At 46.4% G+C, this 24,320-nt stretch overlaps 3 protein-coding genes and 1 pseudogene across 6 annotated transcripts; 2 read left to right on the forward strand and 2 right to left on the reverse strand.

The window, feature by feature from the left end:
• Positions 1-99: 99 nt before the first annotated feature.
• LOC112897215 lies at positions 100-1,638 on the forward strand. The gene is made up of 2 exons (XM_025965466.1): positions 100-421; positions 918-1,638. The coding sequence occupies exons 1-2, from the start codon at positions 100-102 to the stop codon at positions 1,493-1,495; spliced, it is 900 nt and encodes a 299-aa protein (XP_025821251.1). The 3' UTR covers positions 1,496-1,638.
• A 12,641-nt stretch (positions 1,639-14,279) lies between these two features.
• Positions 14,280-17,535, forward strand: LOC112880786 (annotated as a pseudogene).
• Positions 17,536-18,476: 941 nt separating this feature from the next.
• On the reverse strand, positions 18,477-21,666 carry LOC112900519. 4 transcript variants are annotated; one of them, XM_025969386.1, is made up of 5 exons: positions 21,156-21,326; positions 20,908-20,959; positions 20,449-20,558; positions 20,249-20,359; positions 18,477-20,170 (listed from the first exon to the last, which is right to left on the reverse strand). In XM_025969386.1, the coding sequence occupies exons 1-5, from the start codon at positions 21,288-21,290 to the stop codon at positions 20,135-20,137; spliced, it is 444 nt and encodes a 147-aa protein (XP_025825171.1). In that variant the 5' UTR covers positions 21,291-21,326; the 3' UTR covers positions 18,477-20,134. The 4 variants fall into 4 exon arrangements, 3 of the variants coding, with proteins under 3 accessions (XP_025825171.1, XP_025825168.1, XP_025825163.1); XM_025969383.1 differs by having other exon boundaries at positions 18,477-18,950; positions 20,206-20,359; XM_025969378.1 differs by having other exon boundaries at positions 18,477-20,359; positions 21,156-21,666.
• On the reverse strand, positions 21,448-22,190 carry LOC112897225 (FBD-associated F-box protein At5g18780-like). Its single transcript, XM_025965477.1, is given in 2 exon segments — positions 21,448-21,811; positions 21,813-22,190. Coding segments are annotated over 2 exon segments (519 nt in total). The 3' UTR covers positions 21,448-21,670.
• Positions 22,191-24,320: the final 2,130 nt, after the last annotated feature.

Genomic DNA, 24,320 nt, shown 5'->3' on the forward strand with positions numbered 1-24,320 from the left:
CTGTAGTTGGCAGTGAGAACCACACCATCACACAGATCAGCAAGATCTCCAAGAGACCCTGTGCCATGTCAAGCCCAAGCCCCCAAGCAACCCGGGACGATGTGTTCCATGCGCAGCTGTGACTGTGATATAGAGAACTGGCAGCGCGTGGTCAAAGCTGAACGAACCATTGGTCGGCACGCTCGGAACCCTCGACCGACGCCCACCATTTGCTCGACGAAATGCCAAAGAGGGCTGCTGCGACGAGCCGGTAACCGCATCGTCCGCCGGGTGCTCGATGGAATGATCGGCGTGGAGGGACAAACCGCCACAGACCTCCGCCAGCAGGCCGGCCTCGCACCCGCCCGTCGCACGCTGCGTGCGCCCTCCTGTAAAGGCCACAAGCGCGTCCCTTGTCTTCCACCGCCGATTCAAGTTTCTGGTATGCTCGGGCTCCAAATGCAGTGCACCCCCGTCACTATCCTCTCCGCAACATGCTACTCTGTCTCATGCACAAAAGCGTCTTTCTTTCCCTCTCGCTCTGTAAAACTTTAGCTAGGTTTGGTTACTGCAGGATTTATTATTAGTCCCGTCACATTGGATGTTTAGATGCTAATTAGAAGTATTAAATATAGATTAATAATAAAACAAATTCTATAACCCCTAGGTAGCATCACTAAGCAACAAGTGGATAACTAACAAAGGAGAAACCTAGTCAGCTGCTCCTCCGTTCTACTTTTTCTACAACCTAGTTGTGAATATAATAGAAAAACAATGGGCACATAGAGGACCATCGCTTAAATTTAAGACGTGTTGATCTTGTCCACTAGTCCCCAATCAGGATATGCATCTGGGAGGGAGCCTTGCCTTTTTCTAGTTTTCTGCACTGTGTTATACCTTTCTTCAATCTTCCAAAAATCCAACCATGGCTGCTGCAGCTGCAGCTTTTGCAGGAAAAGGTATTGCAACTTCAGTCATCTCCTATATCATCAACAAGGCCTTTGACTACCTGAAGGATAAGAAGAAAGACGCGGGATTGAAAAGTACCAAGAAAAGGCTGGAGGAACTAGTTCCTCAGATCCAAGCTGTGTTTGACGCTGTCGACGAAGATCAGATCAGTTATCAAAGTGGGGCACTAGATGCATGGCGGTGGCAGCTTAGAGATGCCGTTGAGGAAGCTGAGGATGCTCTTGATGAGCTAGAATATTACAAGCTTGAGGAAAAGGTGAAAATGCGAGATAACAAGGTGAGTGGCTCTTTTCATGAGTTCAAGGGCAGGGTTGTCCAGCAATTTAATCATGCATTCACCACTGGGTCGCTGAAGAGGTTGAAAAGTGCTGTCAAAACATTAGATGATGCTGTTTCTGGTGTGGATCGTTTTCTCCATGTTCTCAATCATATTGATAACAATAAGATGAAGAATCACAGACAAGTGGTGGATTTCAGGAACCGGCGCGAAACAAGCTCACTGCCTCCCAGCATGGTACTTGCAGAGAGGAGGAGAGGAAAGTTTTAGTTGACTGGTTGACCAAGGCTGAAAACAGTGCACCTGAACAAATTTTCAACAATATCTCTATATTTTCTATAGTTGGGATAGGTGGATTGGGGAAGACAACACTTGCACAAGTTATATGCAATGATAACGATGTGATAGGGTATTTTGATTTGATAATCTGGGCCTGTGTTTCTTTTGAATTTGATGTTGAAAGATTAATGAGAAAGATCCTTCAAGAGGTAACTGGTGAAAAAATAAACATTGAGGGCCTAAGTTCTCTTCACAAGGTCCTCAAGGAAAAACTGAGTTCCAAAACATTCCTCCTTGTACTGGATGATGTGTGGAATGATCATAGTGTCGAGGATTGGGATAATTTGGTACGTCCATTGAGATATGGGAAGAAAGGAAGTAAGATCTTGATGACAACTCGAATGCAATCAGTAGCTGATCTTGCTGCAAGAGCAACGCAGGAAGAAGGCCAGTTTATGAGATTGAGTGGACTAGAAGAAACTAACCTTCTTGTTATGTTGAACAGTCATGCATTTTTCGGAGTCAATCCTGATGATTACAGAAATCTGCAGCAGATCAGCAAGCAAATGGCCGGCAAACTCTGTGGTTCTCCACTGGCAGCAAAAGTTCTAGGTGGATTGTTGAACAGCAAAAGGGACAGTAGCACTTGGAACAGAATTTTGGCAACAAATATTAATAATACAGAACAGGGTAAGGAAGGGATCATGATGGTGCTAAGGTTAAGTTATCAACATCTACAAACTCATTTGCAGGCATGTTTCAAGTACTGCAGCTTATTTCATAAAGACTATGAGTTCACAAAGAAAGAGTTGGTGTACTTATGGATGGGCTCAGGACTAATCCAATATGTAGCGGATGACATGATGCCCGAGGGTTCGTCGAAAAAAAAACATGATGCCCGAGGATGTTGGAATGGAGTATTTGGATACATTAACCATGAAATCCTTTTTCGACATTGTTATCGCCATAATCTGGACGGGTCAAAAGTGGGACATGGAGCAAGATGGGCCTAGAAGACAGTTACGATAAGCTTGCGAATCGGACCTTGTGCGGGTGATTGGGGCCAGAAAGGCCGTGTAAATTTAGATATAGGCAGTTAAGATTCGTGTCGTGTTTGGTTAGGGTTAGTTAAGGAGGACAAGTCTACGGACTATAAATATGTACCATGAATAAACAAGAGACAGAATCATTCATCAACAACTCTCGGCGCATCGCCTCCCCTATTCTAGGATTTTCATCGGGTAAGTGCCATGCGGCCCCGATCACGCTCTGCGTGATCGGGGTAGCATTACCCTTGCTCGTCTGTTTATGTGTTGCTCGTTCTGAAGCCTTGTAGATGGCGAGTTGTAGATGGCGAGTAGCATTAGTTATCTTAGCACGTATAAAGTAATGTTATCCTTTTTGTGTCTTAATCATGTTCTGTTCGTTGCTCTCGTGTGCTTAATCGTCGTGTTCGATCACAGATGCGATGGTTGCATCTTGTTTTGTCTTTATCAGTAGATCCGATCTGTTATGGCTAGTTTCTGTTTATTTGGAGATTTAGTTCAATATGTGCATGATTAGGCCTTGCAAACGAGTTGAACGTTCCGGCAGTATGCTTTAGTATCGGCTTGTGGCTTGAATAGAGGTTGATTTAGGGATCGGCTTTTTGGTTGTTTCTATGATCTCTGTTTGGGTTGTTTGTTCCGATGCTTTTGTGTATTTGTTAGGCTCAGTCACGTGTAGGATGTTCCGATCGTGCAGTGAGGGCTTAGTTATCGTGGGTTGGATTAGATTGATATTTATGAAGCAAGATTTATTTTGATAAACATATATATATTGCATGTTCCAAAGATCCGATCCGGTATTGATGCAATCGGCTTTCTATAGCCGATACCGGGGAGGAGGTGATGAGCCGATCACGGCTCGGACTAATCTTTACATGTGTCTGTGCATACAGAGGTTTGACACGTCACACCTTCCTGATCAGGTGTAGGATCAGGTGGCACGCCTAGCAACTTCAAGCCAGGGTGCGCGCCGGATCGCTGGGCCGTTGACCGAGGGACCGGGGCCCACCAGTCGTCCCGGAAGCCTCCCGGCTCCTCGTGTTGCCTGTCACTGCTCGCCGGCGGGTTTTGACCGACAACACATTCTGGCACGCCCAGTGGGACGACTTCATCGACTTCGTCATCATCATCGACACCATCTTCATCGACTTCATCATCGTCGATGACTTCGTCAATCGCGGACGGCGGAATGGCAAGAGACGATCTGATTACTTACGAGGAGCTCTCTGCCGAATATAAGCAGAGATATGACGAAATCAAGTCTCAATTTGAAGCCGACCTCATCGGCTCTTTTGAAAGGACTCGCAACCACGGTGTTAGGTGGAGAGGGTTTTCACCCGAAGGTGCTCTTGACGGAGTAGATCTTTCTACCCCATCTGAAGATCGTACCAGAGCTCTGCGGCAGGAAGTAAATTATGCGGTGGTTTATTTATTGCACCGGCATTCTGAAAGTTTGGTTAATGCTTTCGAACGCGTAGCTTTGCGAGTGGTCCAAGAAATTATGAAGCATCAGCATTCTCCAACTGGGCCTACCTTGGGAAGTCATAAGGGAGAATTGCCGTTCCAGACCAGACATCCATTGCCTTATGCGCTCACAGCTGCGGAATCACATGGTGCTCCAGCTTATGTGGTTTATAAAGTGGGAGGTGACCCCATGGATCACCAGTTCTTCAGCGAGCCACCCAAGGAAATCCCACCTGGCTACATGTGTGCATACATACCGGACAGCAATAACCCGGTACATTCCGCACAAAAAGTAGTTGGAGGGATTTCTGGAGCCGACGCAGACAAGCAAGCATGGCTAGCAACTTATGCTACCGGGCCGAGTCACGACAGTATGCACTCGGCCCCTGGGTTACAAACAGCGGAGCAAATCAGCGCCATTCTGAGGGATCAGTTTGGCATATTACCAAAGAGGAGAGCGATCGGCTATACTAAGCCGTATCCAAGTGATTATGATTTAATCCCATTGCCGCCCAAGTATCGGCTCCCTGAGTTTACCAAATTTAGTGGGGCAGAAGGTTCTAGTTGTATCAAACATGTGAGCCGATATTTGGCACAATTGGGTATGATCTCCGTATCGGATCCGTTGCGAGTAAGGTTCTTCTCGCAATCGCTCACAGGACCGGCCTTTGGATAGTATACGTCATTAGGTCCTGACTCTATCCGTACCTGGAAGCAGCTGGAAGAACAATTCCATATTCAGTATGATTCAGAAGCTGCAGAGGCGGGAATTGCCGATCTGGCGCAGGTACTACAGAAGCGTGGAGAGACCGTGGCAGAGTTCGTTCGACGCTTCAGGGAGATGAAAAACAGATGTTATTCAACACGGATCTCTGTAAAGGAAGCTGTTGAATTGGCATCATTAGGATTATTGAAGCCGATCAGAGATCTGGCTTTTCAATTGGAATTTACTTCTTTGGCGCATCTAGTCCAGAAGTTGACGACGCACGAGCAGCGTCACCCTGAGCTGTACCAAGAAAAATTTAAGCGTCAAGTGGCGCTAGCTGATACAGAAGAGGCCGATGACTCCGGGGAAGAAATGGAAGTATCAGTTGCAGAATGGGCTCGCGGCGCAAATCCCGTACCGTGCAAGTGGGTGAAGCAAACTGGGCCTGCAAAGGGGTTTGACTTTGATGTGGGTAAAGTCGAATAAATTTTCAACTTATTATTAAAAGAAAAGCAGTTGAAGTTTCCAGAAGGACACAAACCTCCCACGACGCAGGAGTTAAAAGGAAGATCATATTGTAAATGGCATGACTCCTTTACCCACAGCACGAGTAATTGCAAGGAGCTCCGTCGGCAAATCCAATCGGCTATTGAGTAGGGCTGATTGATCCTAGGCCAGACCGCCATGAAGGTTGATACTCAACCTTTCCCTGGTGTGAACATGGTAGAAAATTACAACCGGTCTGCAAGGCGACAACTGGACTTCGCGCTTGGCATCAACATGGTGGGGGTGGCATTACGCCGCCAGGTCAAGAACAGAGAAGCTGATCCCAGCGATCGGCCCCAAAAAGAGAAGAAAGAGTATGTCACAGAAGAACAAGTAAGGTATGTGAGGAATCAACGGCCAACTTCTTCTGATCTTCTCAGGAAATATGAATACCAGTACCAGCAGCGCCTCCAGCGGGAATCTGAGGAAGAAGAATATGAGCGTCGCACTGGAAAGCGCCTGAGGAAGCACGAAGATGCCCGTGATCATTAGCACTACCCGTTCTTCAGGTACTGTTGGGATTCAGGTATGAGCCGGCTGCGTACTATCAGGGATTGCCCAGAGTGTGGACCAATGAAGACAGAAGCAAGGGATTTAGTTTTCCGGCGGTTAGGACCTGCTCCAACCCGGCAAGAGCGTGTTCGATCACCACGAAGGGAAGATGAAGAGGAAAATAGGTATCATCGTCCACGTTGGTGCCCTGATGGACTTAATCGTTCCCAGAAGCGCAGGGTGCACCGGCTGCGTAGCTTGGAGGAAGCCGAGGCCAAGTATATCGAGACCTTAAGAAAAGCGCGACCAGATCTGGCAGAACAAGTCCATTATGTGCAGGAGAAGGAGTCGCGCCCTTCCGGGAAGGAATGGCGGCCCAAGTCAATAAAAGCCGATAAGAAGGTATCGGCTGATACACACATGGTTTTTGTACTTCCTGCAGAGTTCCATGCTCGGACCCAGGAGGAGCCATCGGTAGCCCAGCTTGATTTGGGACCACGGCCGGTGATATTCGAAAAGCCACAAGCCAAGAACTACAAACACCTGAAGGCTTTGTATCTTAAAGGGTATATTAATGGTCAGCCCGTTAATAAGATGCTGGTGGATACGGGAGCGGCAGTTAACATCATGCCGTATTCAGTTCTGAACCATTTGGGGTGGTCCACCGGAGACCTGATCAAGACTAATGTCACGCTAAGTGACTTTAATGGGCAGACTTCAGAAGCTCAAGGCATCCTCAGTGTAGACCTCACCATTGGAAACAAGACCGTCCTGACCTCATTCTTCGTCGTCAACAGCAAAAGTACTTACAATGTTTTACTTGGCAGGGACTGGATTCACACTAACTGTTGCATCCCCTCTACAATGCATCAATGTTTGATCCAGTGGGATGGAGACGAGGTGGAAGTGGTCCAGGCAGACGACTCGATTGAAATTTCGCATGCTGCCATGAGCATCTGGGATGCGGAAGATCAAGAGCCGATTTCAGGGATGAGCTTAGAAGGGTATGATCGCATCGAGGCTACAAAAAACGGAGTAAGGCTGGTCTTATCCACCGGCCTTACAGAATAAAGGAGCCGCACAAAACGGGACATTACAGCAGAGTTATGATGACCGATTCTTGCAATCGGCCCCAAAAATTGAAGTTTTGATGTCAAGTATTTTACATAGTTGTTATGGGATGGCCAGCGCTGGCAGCCGGCCTTATTCTTTTCGTAAAATCTTGGAAAATAATGGGATGCGTGGAGCGGCCGATCTTAACGATCGGCCGGAATTCTTTTTACTATCTTCCTTTTCCATCTGCAGTATTGATCTAACGGAGGATGGGAAGCTAGGATATGGTTTCACATCGGCTGACGAACTTGAGGAGATAAATATTGGTCCTGGGGATAAGCCACGACCAACGTTTATAAGTAGGAAGTTGCACCCAACCCTACGAGAGCCGATGATAACTTTGCTGAAGGGATATGCCGATTGCTTCGCCTGGGATTACACAGAGATGCCTGGGCTGGATAGGAGTATAGTTGAGCATCGGCTCCCTCTTAAGAGTGGATTTCGACCAGTCCAACAGCGGGCACGGCAGATGAAAGCCGAAGTCCTGGTTGAAGTAAAGAAAGAAGTGGAGAAGATGTTAGAAGCTGGATTTATCAGGGCTTACAGATACGCTGAATGGATCTCCAGCATTGTGCCCGTACAGAAGAAGGATGGCCGATGGCGGGTGTGTGTGGATTTCAGGGATCTCAATAGAGCCACTCCGAAGGATGAATACCCAATGCCTATTGCAGAGACGTTAATCAATGCTGCTGCCGGCCACAAAATTTTAAGTTTCATGGATGGTAATGCAGGTTACAATCAGATTTTCATGGCCCCTGAAGATATACACAAAACTGTGTTCAGAGTGCCTGGAGCGGTGGGCCTGTTCGAGTATGTGGTTATGACCTTCGGTTTGAAAAATGCTGGTGCTACGTATCAGTGTGCCATTAACCACATTTTTCATGATTTGATCGGCAACCTGGTGGAAATTTATATCGATGACGTCGTGGTAAAGTCAGCATCGGTCGAGGGACATCTGGATGATTTACGGCAGGTTCTGAAACGAACTAGAAAGTTCGGGCTCAGGATGAATCCGAAAAAGTGCGCCTTTGGTGTGTCAGCCGGGCAGTTTTTGAGCTTTCTGGTTCATGAAAGAGGAATAGAGATTGGCCTGAAAAGTCAGGAAGCTGTACGCACTATGGTGCCACCCACTACCGAGAAGGAGCTCCAGCAACTTATTGGCAAGATTAACTTCGTCAGGAGGTTTATTTCTAATCTATCTGGGCGGATTGAACCCTTTATGGAGTTAGTGAAAATCAAAACCAATGAAGAATTCCGCTGGGGGGCAGAACAACAACGGGCATTCGAAGAAATTAAAGAATATTTGTTGAGACCGCCTGTGTTGGTGCCACCACAACAAGATAGGTCATTTTACATATATTTGTCAGTCGGCGACACCTCTATTGCTTCAGTGGTAGTACAACTATATGATGGCAAGGAGAGGGTGGTATTTTATCTCAGCAGGAGGATGTTGGATGCAGAAACAAGGTACCCCGATATGGAGAAACTTTGTCTTTGCTTATTTTTTACATGCACCAAGCTTCGCCATATCCTGCTATCGGCTGAGGTAATCATCATTTGCAAATCGGATGTTATAAAGCATATGTTATCGGCTCCTGTATTGAAAGGCCGATTGGGAAAATGGATGTTTGCATTATCAGAGTTCGATATCCGATATCAACCCGCAAAAGCAGTGAAAGGGTAGGCGTTAGCGGATCTCATTGCTGAGAGGATCAATACCAGTATAGCAGCGCTTTCTGTACGAGCCTGGGCTATGTACTTCGACGGATCGGTTTGTGGAGACGGATGTGGCATCGGCATCCTGCTGGTATCGCCTCGGGGGGCAACGTATTCTTTCTCGATCAGATTATCTACTACCTATACCAACAACCTTGCAGAATACGAGGCGGTGCATAAAGGCATGGAATTGCTTCTGGAGGCCGGAGCTGAAGCGGTAGAAGTCTTCGGGGATTCAAAATTGGTAATCTCCCAACTCACGGAAGAATACAGGTGTGAAAGCGAGCTACTATTTCCATTGTGGGTGCAATGCCAGGAACTAATAGCCCAATTCAGGTATATAAATTTTTATTGGATACCTAGAGCTCGGAATGCAGAGGCTAATGATCTGGCGCAACTGGCTTCAGGATACAAAACCGATGGAACACATCATCAGGTGTACTTACTGGACCAGGGAGATTGGAGAGCCGATATCTTCAATTACTTGAAGGATTCGGCTCAGGGGGCACCCAAGAGGATACGGTACAAAGCCATGAGGTATGTTCTGATAGGGGATGATATGTTTTACAGGACCTTGGAGGGGTTGTTGCTTAAATGTTTGGGGCCGGTCGAATCCAATCGGCTCCTGCATGAAGTCCACGAAGGAACGTGTGGGGCTCATCAGTCGGCTCACAAGATGAAATGGCTAGTTAGGCAATCAGGGTACTATTGGCCCACCATGCTTGAAGATTGTTTTAAGTATTATAAAGGATGTCAAGCATGTCAGAGGTTCGGAAAGATCCAGATGGTGCAAGCGTCCGTGATGAACCCCATCATTAAACCATGGCCGTTCAAAGGCTGGGGTATGGATATGATCGGTAAAATTAATCCTCCATCTAGCAAGGGTCATCAGTTCATTTTAGCTATCACAGATTATTTCACCAAATGGGTGGAAGCGGTTCCAATGAAATCGGTGGCATCTAAAGATGTTATTCAGTTCGTCAAGGAACACGTCATTCACAGATTTGGGATCCCACAGACCATTACAACAGATGGCGGTTCCGTTTTTATTTCAGAAGAATTCAAGAAGTTTGCCGCTGATATGGGTATCAAGCTGATTAGATCATCTCCATATTATGCTCAGGCAAATGGACAAGCTGAAGCGTCCAATCAGAGCCTTATCAAATTGATTAAGAGGAAGATTGATGAATACCCCAGACGCTGGCACGAGGTCTTGTCAAAAGCATTGTGGGCATACCGTATATCTTGTCATGGGGCGACAAAAACTTCCCCTTATCACTTGGTCTACGGGCAGGAAGCCGTGTTACCGTGGGAAATTACGGCCGGGTCAAGACGCGTAGAATTTCAGAATGACTTATCTACGGAAGAATATGCTACCCTGATGAGTGACAATATGAAGGACCTCACGGAGCTCAGGCTATGGTCGCTAGAGAAGATTAAGGAGAATAAGGCTAAAGTAGCCCGTGTATATAATAAAAGGGTCAAACCGAAGGAATTTCAAGTAGGAGACTTGGTCTGGGAAGCAGTATTACCATTAGGAACTAAGGACGCGGCATACGGCAAGTGGTCCCCAAACTGCCACGGGCCATACAGGGTTGACCGGGTCCTACCTGGGAATGCGTACATGCTTGAAGAATTGGATGGCGTCAAGTTTCCAGTGGCAGTCAACGGCCAACATCTTAAGAAATACTTCCCAAGTATGTGGGCCGACGAACAGTAAAGCCGATGGTACCCATCAGGCAATAAGCCGATATGACCAGTAAGCTAAGAAAGGTGACACGGGCCAAGCCGATGGCGTTTCGGCAAGACAAGAAATGAAAAAGGAGGCCGATGAGTATGATCGGCTCATACGTTAACAAAAGGCATTAGAACAGCCGGTGTAAAACCATCGACTTTAGAAGTTTTTGTAGCAATTAATCACCACAGGTTATCAAATAGCCGATGTATAACCATCGACTCCAGGGTCACGACATGAAAATACAGAGTTCATCTTGGGCAGGTTTTTTGGAGGAAATCATTGATGGCAGCAATGGCGTCGAGATGGATGCGGTCAACTTCAGCAATCACCACTTCGTCCTCTTCGTCCGCCCCCGGCACCACTTGTTTGCTCAGGCCGCTCAGCTCGGCCAGGTCCGTCTTCAGCTCGGCGGTCAAGGCTGCTGCCTCCTGCTTGGAACCCGCAATAAGATTCTTCTCTTCCTGAATGCGCTGCTTGGTAGCCCGGACTTTAGCCTCGAGGTCTTCTAGTTCTCTCTCCAGGAGATGAAGCCGCTGGACAGAGGCAGACGTGTCAGCCTTGGCGTCGAGTGCAGCTTTCTTCTTGTTAACTGACTGGCACATCTCGGCGATGATAGTCCTTAAGAGCGATTGAGAGCGCCGAGTCTCGATCCTATGGCGAGCCTCTGCCACCTTTGCTCGGAATGAAGGAAGGTATCCGGCCGGCAAAAGCTTGACCTGAAGGCTCATAGGGAGCTAGGACTTGACCTCATCAAGGATCTGTTTCACCGCGCTGGAATCCTGGATCAAGGCGTCGATCGGACCCGACAGAAGATTCTTCATGCGGAGAAGTTGATTGGCAGTGCTGGTCAAGTCCAGGGGAGGGTCATCGGCTTCCAATATGGCCGACCCGATTGAGGCAGGATCGAACGCGAGGAGCTCTGAAAGATCCAGATTCTGGAGGAAAAGAGGGTGAGCAAGGCACTGCGGAAAAAGACCGAAGTAATTACAAGGAATAAGGCATACCTGTCCCGAGAGGGAGGTGGCGATAGCCGATGAAGGAATGATCGGCTCCCGAGGGCGCGTCCCTTCAGAAGGATGAACGGTGACGGTAGAGGCCAGAGGAGCCACGTCTCCAGAAGAAGAAGCAATAGCCGATGAGATAGCGGTCGGCTCTGCTGGGGCAACAGCCAATGAGATAGCGGTCGGCTCTGCTGGATGTGTCTCTCGCGCAGGGAGGTCGGCAGTGGCAGAGGCGGTGGATGGTCCTTCCAGAGAGGGGCTAACAAGGGATGCCGTCACGACCGGCTCCTGCGTACCTGGCGAAGTAGCCGGGACGTCAGTCGATGCAGAAGGACCCTCCAGGACTGCCGCATCAGGATCATGAAGGGTAATCAAAGCTCTAATGGGCACGTCCACATCCTCTGGCATCTCCAAAGCTAAGCCCTGTTGGCGCGGGGGTTCTTCCCCACTAGAGACATCCACAACAACAGGCTGCAGGGGGAAGAAGGGTGCGGTAAGAAGATATCGGAAGCCTGAAAAAACCCCAAGAAAACAAGATTGCCGAGGAAGGAGTCATTTAACCGCGCAGTAAATTTTACGGTTGCTGCATTAAATTAATGGGGGTCGAAGTTTACCTTCAGACCGAAGACGGCGGCGGCAGTGTTCGAAGATTCCACCATCGTGAGTCTTGAATCGAGATCTTGGAGAATAGATCTAGGGTGGGCGGCGCAAGATCGTATGTGCGTTTCAAGGATCAGAGGAGGATTCTGCGGCTAGAGTTTATGAGCAAAAGAAGTTCGGAGTTAGCCTGGATCCCAGAATCTCCAGAGATCTGTTTTGGATTTGTGGTCCGGCAGAGGGTAAAGTAAATTGGAAAGTTATTTCGGATCCGGACTGGTACACTCTAAGGCCGATGCGTTGCCATCGGCTCTTGAGCAGATTGTTATGTGCAAGAAATTTACTGATGCAAAAGAGGATTCTATTCACAGCAAAGCAGCAAGTACAAAAGAAGAGCTAACTGCTCCTTGAAACAAACTAATGGTGGTGCTACAACCTACCACCAGTACACGCCAGTAGTCTTGCGGCGCTTGACCGGCGGAGCAACGCTAGCACCACTATCATCACTACTGTTGTCGCTGCTGTCATCTTGCCCGCTGCTGTTGCTGGTGAAGCCGTCATCGTCTTCGGCTTCTTCGGTGTCGTCGGAAGCTTCGTCCGATGACCTGCCAAGGAGGAAGTTACCTGCCATCGGATCTTCTTCGGAGGAAAAGGAATCGACTCTTTCTTCCGAGGAGGAGAAGTCTTCCCCCCAAGATGCATCATCTTCGTCTTCCTCCAACTCGGCTCCGAAGAGGAGTGCAAGATCCTCACCATCGGTCAGGGATTTATCATCCTCTGACTGGGAAGGAAAATCCCATTCTTCTGCATCCCAATGCAGGGGGGCACGGACTTCGTAAGCAGCTATCGGATCGTATTCTGGAGTTGGCTCTCGGGAGGTTTCGGATTCAAAAGAAATGACGGAGGAGGCAGAAGAAGAAGAAGCCATGACAAGAGAAAAGAAGAAGCGCAATGGTTAATGGCTGTGAGAGAAAGATGATTGGGGAAGATGCCGGGGTAAGTTTATAAGGGAAAACACAGAGGTGAAGTAAATCGGCACCGTAACAGTTCCCTAGGAGACTGATACAGAGCAGTCACATCTGCTGGAAGTCGAAAGGGCGTGGCTGTATGGATCGGAAGCCGAAGGGTCAAGGCGATTTTAAAATAGGTGATTTCGGAATTACCATTGCCGAAACCAGGGGGGCATGTGTTATCGCCATAATCTGGACGGGCCAAAAGTGGGCCATGGAGCAAGATGGGCCTAGAAGACAGTTACGATAAGCTTGCGAATCGGACCTTGTGCGGGTGATTAGGGCCAGAAAGGCCGTGTAAATTTAGATATAGGCAGTTAAGATTCGTGTCGTGTTTGGTTAGGGTTAGTTAAGGAGGAGAAGTCTATGGACTATAAATATGTACCATGAATAAACAAGAGACAGAATCATTCATCAACAACTCTCGGCGCATCACCTCCCCTATTCTAGGGTTTTCATCGGGTAAGTGCCATGCGGCCCGATCACGCTCTGCGTGATCGGGGTAGCATTACCCTTGCTCGTCTGTTTATGTGTTGCTCGTTCTGAAGCCTTGTAGATGGCGAGTAGCATTAGTTATCTTAGCACGCATAGAGTAATGTTATCCTTTTTGTGTCTTAATCATGTTCTGTTCGTTGCTCTCGTGTGCTTAATCGTCGTGTTCGATCACAGATGCGATGGTTGCATCTTGTTTTGTCTTTATCAGTAGATCCGATCTGTTATGGCTAGTTTCTGTTTATTTGGAGATTTAGTTCAATATGTGCATGATTAGGCCTTGCAAACGAGTTGAACGTTCCGGCAGTATGCTTTAGTATCGGCTTGTGGCTTGAATAGAGGTTGATTTAGGGATCGGCTTTTTGGTTGTTTCTATGATCTCTGTTTGGGTTGTTTGTTCCGATGCTTTTGTATATTTGTTAGGCTCAGTCACGTGTAGGATGTTCCGATCGTGCAGTGAGGGCTTAGTTATCGTGGGTTGGATTAGATTGATATTTATGAAGCAAAATTTATTTTGATAAACATATATATATATATTGCCTGTTCCAAAGATCCGATCCGGTATTGATGCAATCGGCTTTCTATAGCTGATACCGGGGAGGGGGTGATGAGCCGATCACGGCTCGGACTAATCTTTACATGTGTCTGTGCATACAGAGGTTTGACACGTCACACCTTCCTGATCAGGTGTAGGATCAGGTAGCACGCCTAGCATCTTCAAGCCAGGGTGCGCGCCGGATCGCTGGGCCGTTGACCGAGGGACCGGGGCCCACCAGCTGTCCCGGAAGCCTCCCGGCTCCTCGTGTTGCCTGTCACTGCTCGCCGGCGGATTTTGACCGACAACGGACATCAAATTGAGGCCTCGTTCTCGTCGTGCTATAAAATGCAACTTGTTTGATGAATATTATGAAGAAAAATATGTCATGCATGATCTTCTTCATGAATTGGCACGTTCTGCTTCAGTAAATGAATGTGTCAGAATTGATAGAAAATTTTCTGGGATGGTACCAAAGACCATTAGACACATGTACATTGAACTTATGAGTCCTACTGTTGTTGAACAGATCTCTCAAGTAAAGAAACTGCGCACCCTTATCATGCAGTTTCAAGACCAAGATCAGGCAGGGGAAGAACTCATACTCCGTAAAGTGCTGAGTGTGGCAAAAAGCTTACGAGTGTTGTCCCTAATCACAAACTCTACCTGCAAGTTGCCTAATACAGTTAATGCTATGGTGCACCTTCGCTACTTGTCTGTCATATGGGGTCGAAAAAACATGAAACAGTTCTCCTGGTTCCCACAGTCTGTATACAAGCTATACCACCTTGAAATAATGAAGTTTGATAACCCACAACTTACAGTTCCTGTAAAAGGAGAAATGGAGGGATCCTGCAATCTGGTCAATTTACGTCATTTACAGTTATCATATGGCATAATGGCAATGATTCCTGATGTAGGAAAGCTGACTTCTCTATGTTTGCTTTATGGTTTCCGCATCCAACAGCAGAGGGGTTACACTATTGGCGAACTCAAGAATCTTAAGAACATCTGCCACTTGCATATTTCAGGTCTTGACAAGGTAAACAGCACAGAGGAGGCTACTGAAGTCATGTTGGATCAGAAAGAGAAACTATCTGCAGTCACATTTAGTTGGTCTCCACGCCCTGAAGACTTACTAAATCTTGGCTCAAACTCGTCTGATTCATGTGACCCAAGCAAAGCTGAGCAGATTCTTGACAAACTTCAACCCCATCCCAACATTTGTAAATTGAAGATTCAAGGATATCCTGGTTCTCGATCTCCATGTTGGTTGGAAAGTCTCAAACTCATCAATTTGACATATCTCTGTCTGTGTGATTGTAAAGTCCTGCAGCGTCTTCCACCTATTGGGCAGTTACCTTCTCTTCAATATCTTTACATAAGTAACATGGAATCAGTCAACCGCGTGGATTCTTCATTTTATGGGAGTGAGAAACCTTATGGACTACAATCCCTTAAGGTACTTGAGATCGAAGATATGCCAAGTTGCACTGAATGGGTTGGATTGGATGATGTGAACTTATTTCCTAGGCTTGACACACTAATAGTGCGCAACTGTGAAAGGTTAAGACGTGTACCAAGTGTACCTATCAGTATCCAACATGTTGAAATCCATTTTACTGACCTGCGGGATATGCCACCATTGTCCGTGACCTCCAATACAAGTTCATCATCATCACCGGCCATGTCTCTTTCAAGTTAGTGATTTCCCGCTGCCCAGATCTGGCAACTTTGTGGCAGGGTTACTCTCTTACTGCTCTTGAGGAATTGTCCATCCAACAATGTGCGAGTCTTTCATGCCTGCAAGAAGATTTCTTTTGTTCACTTTCTACCCTGAAGACCTTTGAAATAGTGAAGTGCCCAAATTTGATAACAGGAGAGATCAGATTGCCCCCTACGTTACGATCGTTCACTTTAGGATGGTGCAGCACTGCTGAATCGCCACTGTTCAAATCCTTGCTCGGCCTCAAATCTCTGAAACGGTTGTATTTAGATGGTTGTGCAATGCTGTCACTTCCTTCAGACGTATTTGCATGCTTGACAGGGCTAACTGATATTATGTTTATTGGTTGCGCAATGACATCCTTACCCTCCACAGCAGCCTTTGCAGGATTGACGAGTCTTGAAAATCTAGCCATCTGGGATTGCAAAGATCTAGCATCACTTGATGGAATTCAGGGGCTCCCTTCACTCACGTTGTTGACAATCAGTGGTTGCAACAGACTTGTTGAAGACATGTTTGTTCAGTCAGTAGAGAGTGCTGATTTATCTGGCTGTACCTTGGAGCTCCGTGAGCTTGATATTGACCACCCATCTCTCTTACTCAAAGATCCATTGCAAAGCATAACCAGTGTAAAGAGGTTTCGAGTTTCTGGTGGTCCTGAGCTAACACTTTTACCTGAGGAATGGCTTCTGCGCAACTGTCAAGCTCTTGAAGAGATAGTAGTGACCAATGCTTCTGGTTTGCAATGTTTACCCCAAGAGATGGCAAGTCTGATCTCCCTGGAGTCATTGCAGATATTCAATATTCAAACGCTTCCAGATATGCCTGCATCTCTGAGTAATCTACGCATCCACAACTGCCACTCTAATCTCAAGGAGCGGTACAAAAAGAACGGAGGTCCTGATTGGGGCAAGGTTGCATATATTCACGATGTGGATATTTCCTAATATGTGGTACATAATATTAGTATGTCACAAATGGGATCTGCTAAAAAACGCTTGTCTGCGTCCATTGCTCCATTTGCACTGCGGCACTTCCGATGACATGCATCTGCTGGTACGTCATGGAACTCTACAGTTCTCTATCACACTTGTCCGTTTACTTTTTGAATTGTGATTAATATATTAGCAGACTAGATGTGTATTTGCTTTTTTCGTATCCATGGACCATTGCATTATATGCTCAATGTTGACAAATCTAGCTGCCAATGTCAAAACGTTGCAAGTCATTTTTTTAGGGCAGTTTCAAGTCATAATTAAGTATACCTTTTAGTTTAACTGTGACTAGCTGCATAGTTAATCTCAATTATGTTTACTGGTTAAATTATCCAATTAACTCCTCCTACAGTGCCACCGCCATTTCTGTTTTGCACCTGGATTATCGAAATAAGTGTAAACTGAAGTTAAGCGCACATTTTTCAGCTTCTAAAACCGTCAGATGTTTGTGCCTTGCAGGAGCTTTCATTGAATGCACATGCTTGGCTTAGGTTCCAGGTATACCTGAAGGCAGTCAGTTGTCTGTCCATCTTTAGCATCCATCTTGTACCTCAATTTGTGAACTTACGTGCAAAAGAGCATAAGATTCAGTATCCAGTTGACACAATAGAAGAACCATCAAGAGCAAAGCCGACTTAGTTCAAGGTATAAAATGTGAAAGTTGTCAATATTGAACAGACAAGTGTTCATGATCTTGAGATTAGGGAAAAAAAATGAAATATGATATTAGATAAGTAGCTGGTACAGACCGTACAGTTAAGAGTAACTGAGGTGGAAAATGAGAATAGCAAAAGGCCTTTTTTCTGAATGATGTGATACGAGGGGAATGCAGAATCTGTTTGGTTGAAGAAGTAGATCAGAGTTCTCGTTATCCGTATGTTGTGTTTTTATGAACTGACAGCTTGTGCTTTTGATATAATATAAACTGTTCGGTAAAAGGTGTTGCTGTGAACTCCCATGTTAACTGCATGAGTAGACACTACCACACCAAATTGATTTCGCTCGCCACCAGCTGATACCTTAAGCCCCAGATTGATTGGAAGCATGTGAGCAAAAGCACGAAGATCGGTTCAGATACTAATTGAATCCATTTGGATTCAACCGCGCAAGGTGCCTTTCTGCTATATTCGATTAAATTTGGCATCATGATTCATATGAGAAGAGTGCCCCAGAAGAATGTCACCACAGGTGTATGGATCCACCCATGTCACTTCTTTTGCAACGGTTTTTTTCTGACTTCAGCTTGTTTCCATGGTGTATTTTTGAATGGATGAATATCTTGGTTGTGTTGTAGTTCTGTGCTCTTTAGATCGTCTGGATCAGCCAAGTTTAAAGGGAAGGGAATTCGATTCCAGATAGCGATACACCACCAAACATCAAAAATAAAGATTTGCCTAAAATTTGGCTCTCCTGCAACTTTGGTGGAGTAATAACAAAATGACATATTTCTTAAATGACATATTAAGATCTCTGTGAGCTTAATATCGCCAATCCATCACCCTTACTCAAAGAAACATTAGGAAACATAATCACCGAGAAGGGGTTTCAAATTTCTGATGATGGTCCTCAACTGAGACTTTTACCTGACAACAATGTTCTGCGCAACAACCTGACCAAGCCCCCATAACCATGGTGGGTGAACGTGTACTGGCCAGCAGGGACATTGCCATGCGGGGAAGACAACAGACGGAGATATACAAGGACAAAAAATGCAAGGAGATGAACTTAGAGCGTTTTTTTCAAGGAGGCTGTGATCAAATGAGGTGTGAATTCGCTCACAGAAATTACGACAGGGTTGCCTCAACAATTCAACATGTGTATTTCTTTTTTTGGTCGAACTACATTTGTAAAATCATGAGCTTCTTAGTCCTTTAATCATGTGATTGTAATAGTACTCACCCAGCATTACTGCAGATTCAATCCTAGCATCACAGGAACTGGGCTCAGCAAGGAGAAGATATATGATACCGGGTTCCTTCTCAAATTGCACTGGACATGGACGCCACCTCGAGTGAGCTAACCAGTGATCTGGGGAAGAAGGCAGCGAAGGCAATAGCAAGGTAAACCAGGTACAGCTAAATGATCGAAACAACTAATTACCGACTCCTAAGTGTTCCTACAGCTACGATTGAAACTAAGAATCAGAGATAAAAGACATCCTTAGTTGGCAGCAACGATCCTTCCCTGATGGAGCTTTGCATTGTATCTTGCATAATATGCTAAGTGGTACCAGATCCATCTTCAGACAAAACTCCATGTTGATCAAAAACTGCACAAATACGAAAAGAACAATAAATTGCTAAGGAGTGCCATCTGAGAAATGAGAAAAACTTCACAAGGGAACTTGAGATATAGGAATAGGCTTCAGCCATTTGAATTTCACTTGATCAAACAGAAGATTAGCTACTTATTTATTCCAGCACTGGGTGGATGTTCTACCAAAGTGGAGCTGCAGAAGAAACCCTATTTATGATTAATCACCCCCCATTCAGAACATATGATGTTTTGGACGTCTGCTGGCTTTCATTGTCACCTTCTAGCTTCTAACTGAAATACTGAATATGTAAGCACAAAATTGAAAATTGTAAGAATATTATATTTTGCAAATATATTTCATAGCATGCACTATGATATCATTTACACATGACCATTTCAAAGAAAAAAATTATACATAGATGCTGAAAATTGTAAAGTTTGGCTGCACGCTTTTCAGTAGTATAGCACGAGTTCACCAGCAGAGGGATCTGACCAATTTCCACTACAAAGAACCATGACAAGAACATCAAGCTACATGTCTTGTTATGATAATCATATAGCCCTGTTACAGAATTTTAGCTAGTGATACAGGAGTGCAAGACCAGGTAAACAAAATAAGTCAAATAATGTTCGAAATGTGGAAAGATGAAAGACCAAATCAAATGACTGAACACACATCACCAAAACTTTTAAGTCAGTGACACTAATGTTATTATGTGATAGCAATGGAAACCTGGAATAACAAGAGCAACTAAGAAGAATTCATGGAGACATCGTTTACTAGTTCCCACAGGACAAATAGAGGATTCAATAACAAATATACCAATGGTAGTACACTGCTGCATATGTAACTATGTAGTACACTGCTACATAGATACAAGGGCATTTGATTGCCCATATAAAATCTAACTTGTGAAAGTACCATTTACCATTATAGTACTATAATGCATGCAACTCGGACAGTTTGGAACTGTTTGACAAGCTAGCATATCGTGTTACCACTTTAAATTATTAACAGACCCATTTATGCTATGGTTCAGAACTAATTGGCAAGTCAGATGTACGTGTTATAAATTATTTTAAACACTTCAACTGATTTTGTTTTTCTTATTTTCGTCCACCAAATGTATTAAAGAGTTACATTTCTCCCAGGTGGTCCCAACATTTACTCTTTTCCAAATGAACTTAGAAGTTTCTTCATTGCTTGCTTTCTTTCCGCCATGTGAAAGAAAACTGCAGAAATATAGAATATGTGAGCAGTGACTTACTTATGCCAAGTTTACGCAGAAACTTCAAAACATTGAGAACCACCTCATCAACCACTTCACATTTGACTTCAATTATCTGAAGGAATTCTGATATAGCAGCTGATAACTCTTCCGGATCAGGGCTTCCTTTCATTTCCTCTACATATTTAGGCACCTACAGTAAAATGAACCAATTTGATAAGATCAATCAACAGTGTACAATGATTCTAAAATTCAAGAGCTGGATATTTATAGAATGTATACCTCCAAAAATAGCTGAAGAGTGAGCTTCTCCAGAACTGGAGAATGTTCAAGAATACATGCAAGTGCATGTAAACTATCAGGCTCAGACCAGTATTTGTTGAGTAACAAAGGGTGTGTTCGTTTCCCTGCCTCTAAATTTTAGAGGGGTCACATCAAAGAGAATCTTGTCATTTAGAAGTATTAAATAAAGTCTAATTACAAAACTAATTGCAGAACCCCAGGTCTAATTCGCGAGACGAATCTAATGAGGTATATTAATCCATGATTAGTGGATGATTACTGTAGCATCACTGTGGCAAATTATGGATTATTTAGGCTCATTAAATTTGTCTCGCGAATTAACACCCATCTGTTAAAAAAAATTTATAAAAAGATTTTATTTAATACTTCTAAATGATAAGATTCTCTTTGATGTGATGGGTCTAAAATTTAGAGGGGAGGAAACGAACACCCCCAAAGTCTTCAACTTGCTAAACGTTGGGCAGCATCTCAAGTCCCTTTTGAAAATATACTGGACAAAGTGCAAGCAGAGAAGATGAAATACTAGCATGACAATTGAAAGCCATAAAAATACTAGTTGGCAACGCAAGCACAAAAGCAAAGGCCAGTCTAGGTGACATTTCTCAATAACCTACAACAATATAGATAATGCAGAAGATATAATGAGATGAATATAACAAAGGTAAAAGACAAGAGTCCAGGTATACCATTACAGGATAAGAAAACAATGTCAATTTCTTAGCTTCTGATAAACCTTTTAGAAGCACGCAACTGTCATGGCCATTGGCACTGTTATCATGTTTGTCACAAAGACTTGCAATCACGATCCCAATAGTTTGCATGCCATTGTTCACACTGGTCCAAACATAACTCAGGTATTCTGACAAATGCTTCCACTAATGATGCCATGGTCTCAAGCACAGGAGTCCACCCATAAACTTCATCTAAACGCAGTGAGGCAAGATTCGGAGCACAAATATGAGTGCGGAAAGAATCATAAAACCCGGAAATGGACTGAGTGATGCTCAGATGTTTAATTGAATCGGACAAAATCTTCTGGACCAACGAGAATTCACATTTGTTGAACTCTAGATGTTCCAAGACCGGGAAGCTTGAGAAATCAGGGAAACTGCTGTAGACCCCAACACCGTGAAGCTCTAGCCTTGTAAGATGCTTGGAGACGAGAGGCAAGCCGTCTAGCTTAGGCAAGGCGTGGAAACTCTCAAAAGTCATTGTGCAAACGGAGCCTGAGAACCCGGGCTTTGCACTTCACAGCATGACGGAACCAGCTGTTCAAGCTGGGCAATTCTTCATCGCTGAACCCCAATAAATTGAGCTCGAACGTGTCGAGAGGTGTGCCTCCGTCGGGAGAGAAGCAGGTAGTCCACGAACTCCCGGAGCTCCTTCACGGACCCCAGGAACTTGCCGTCTCCGCCGACGATGCGGAGGGCCTTGGCGAACTTCCAGAGGTCGCGCCAGCGCCGGGCCAGCACGCAGGTCCGGACGGCATCCTGAGCCGGCAGGAAGCCGAGGATGTCCTCGAGGACGCCGTCCGGAAGGGCGCCGATGCGGTCGCCGCCCCTCCCCGGAGCGGCGGCCGGGGCTTCATGTGCTCTTTCTTTCCTGGAGTTCGTTGAGCTCCGCGGCTCCGCGCACGAGACTGGATAGTAGAGGGGCACTGCAATCCCCGTGGCGGGGAGCGGTCGGTTTGTACCGCAAGTTCTTGCATTCTTATCCGCCATATCTGCTCCTAGGGTCCGCCAACCCAATATGCAGGGTCTGGGTGTCCTCGATCTTCGTGATCGGAGATAGCGACATGCGTAAGATGGAACTTGGTCGGGGGATCTCGGTCCGAGCCGTGGTACAGATCCAGTCCCCGATCATCTTCTAGGTTGAGGTCATAAGCCATACTTTTTCCGACCGGCCGTTTGGTGGGATCATAGGTTTGGGCGGCCTGGACGAAGCTGCGGCCAATAAAGGTGGATGTTCGCTCCGGGTGCTATATTTTGGCTAGTCTGAATGTAAGCAGGAGACGGGTCCGCGGGGACCCTGGGTCCCTGGACTCATCAGAGGCCCCTAGGCGGCTTTACAATTTGTTTAATCGTGAATGCGTTTTTTCTAACCGCGCCGTGTTTTAGCTCTAAGTGAGTAGTCGCATCGTTATGTCCAAGTCGCAGGGAGGCACAGCGTGCGATGGGTTACCCTTTACGACCATTGGTCAATCGGGGATTGCTTTTGTCTGTCCGCGAAATGCAAATGCGGCAGCGGCCGTCTGCTCTCAACACAGAATCGGAGGCCTGTCCAAGGTGGCGTGGGTGTTCAGTCAGCGGTAGATGGACTGCTCGCCATCGTCCCTGCCAAGGCGTCCTTGAGGGAGGGGGTGCAAGAAGAAGACTTGAGAGGAAGATGTTCTTCCCAGTGTTTCCGTACTTGGAGCAGCCCTCCCAAGGTTACCAGCGTTACCCCCTAGTGGTGGTAACGGGTTTTTCGTAACTTGTAACGGCCGTGGACTGACTGTACTTTGTAATACTTATTCGCCAGAAATAAGGCGCGTTTACCCCGGGGTGTATTATATTTGCCGCGCCCGTCCGTGAGTCCGGTCAGGGGCTGGAATTTTTTCATCTTTTCCAAGTGGAAATGCGGTGCCCTGACTCGCCGCACCTTTGCTACGAAGGAGAGCGGTCGGCTCGACGGCGTCGTGTGCGTATATGCATGGAGGTGGCCCCATCCGCGGTCTCTGTAACCGGAGGGGTTTAACCGGCGTCACTTGCCTCGATGGCTCGAGTGACGGGCTTGGTGAGCTCCTAATAGGTGTGCCTAGGTAAAATTTCGGACATCCAAGTGGAATCCAGGTCCGTCGATCGTGACGGGGTCGGCATAGCCTGCAGGTGGCATTCCACTGCTCAGCGACCCGCCTCCCGGCAGATGTCCGAGTCGTCCGACCAACTCAGGTGTCCCGTTGGCCTCTCCTCGGTGGAGATTCTGTGGGCATGGCTCGAGGTCCGGATCGGATGAGAAGGTTGAGATGACCCGGCTTGCTGCTTGAGCAGATCGGGCAAGGGGCGCTGGGGCTCATCTGCATTTTCTCCCCTGGCTCTGTTTGATGCGAGGCGGCCTCGAGTACTCTGTGGACCGGCCCTCGAATCTTGGTTGGTCGGGTTCCCGAATCGGAATCCATTAGCACACTTTTATCGTCCGCGCCATTTTTATTTTAGAAGTTTTAATGTTTTTCGTGAATCGAACGATTAAATGCGATTATTGACTAGGGATGTGGGGCATTGAAGCTTACCCGGGAGGATGGTGCGTTGCCCCATTTTTCGTGCCCGTGTCGCGGTCGTGGTGGGCCACCGACTAGCTCCACGAACTCGAGAGAGCTTGGTACCGGTCACGACAGCGATTGCGGAGGCAGCCACCACAAAGTGGGTGAAGGAAGCTCACCACACGGAGAGGGAAACGGCCTTGGGCAGCAGCGGCAACGGCGTTTAAGAAACAGAAGCCAGGTCGAGTGCCGCCCCGACTGCGCTGGCCCTTAGCTAGGGGGCTCCTCCGGTTGACCCTGCAGCGCGGCCCCTTCTGTCCACGTCGTCGGCCAACACGGACGGGGTGCCGCAATAAAAACCATTTGTCGCGTAGTTAGCTTTCATTTCTAGAGCAGTTTGTGTAGGGGTCTTGAAGGGCCCTCGAGTGAACGATCTAAGTGCTTGTAATCGTTTTCGTTTTATGGTTTTTGGGAAGCTGGTCCCGCCCGTATCCCTTTGTTTCCTGGAGTGATTTCTATCTTCGCACTTTTCCTTTCAAATATGCTCGTTAACCGTAGGCTGCAGCGTGTAGCTGGGGCTGGCCCGAATGGTTTCAGCTATTAGTTCACCGTA

Source organism: Panicum hallii, chromosome 1 (assembly GCF_002211085.1).
Source record: "Panicum hallii strain FIL2 chromosome 1, PHallii_v3.1, whole genome shotgun sequence".
Classification (NCBI taxonomy): Eukaryota; Viridiplantae; Streptophyta; class Magnoliopsida; order Poales; family Poaceae; genus Panicum; species Panicum hallii.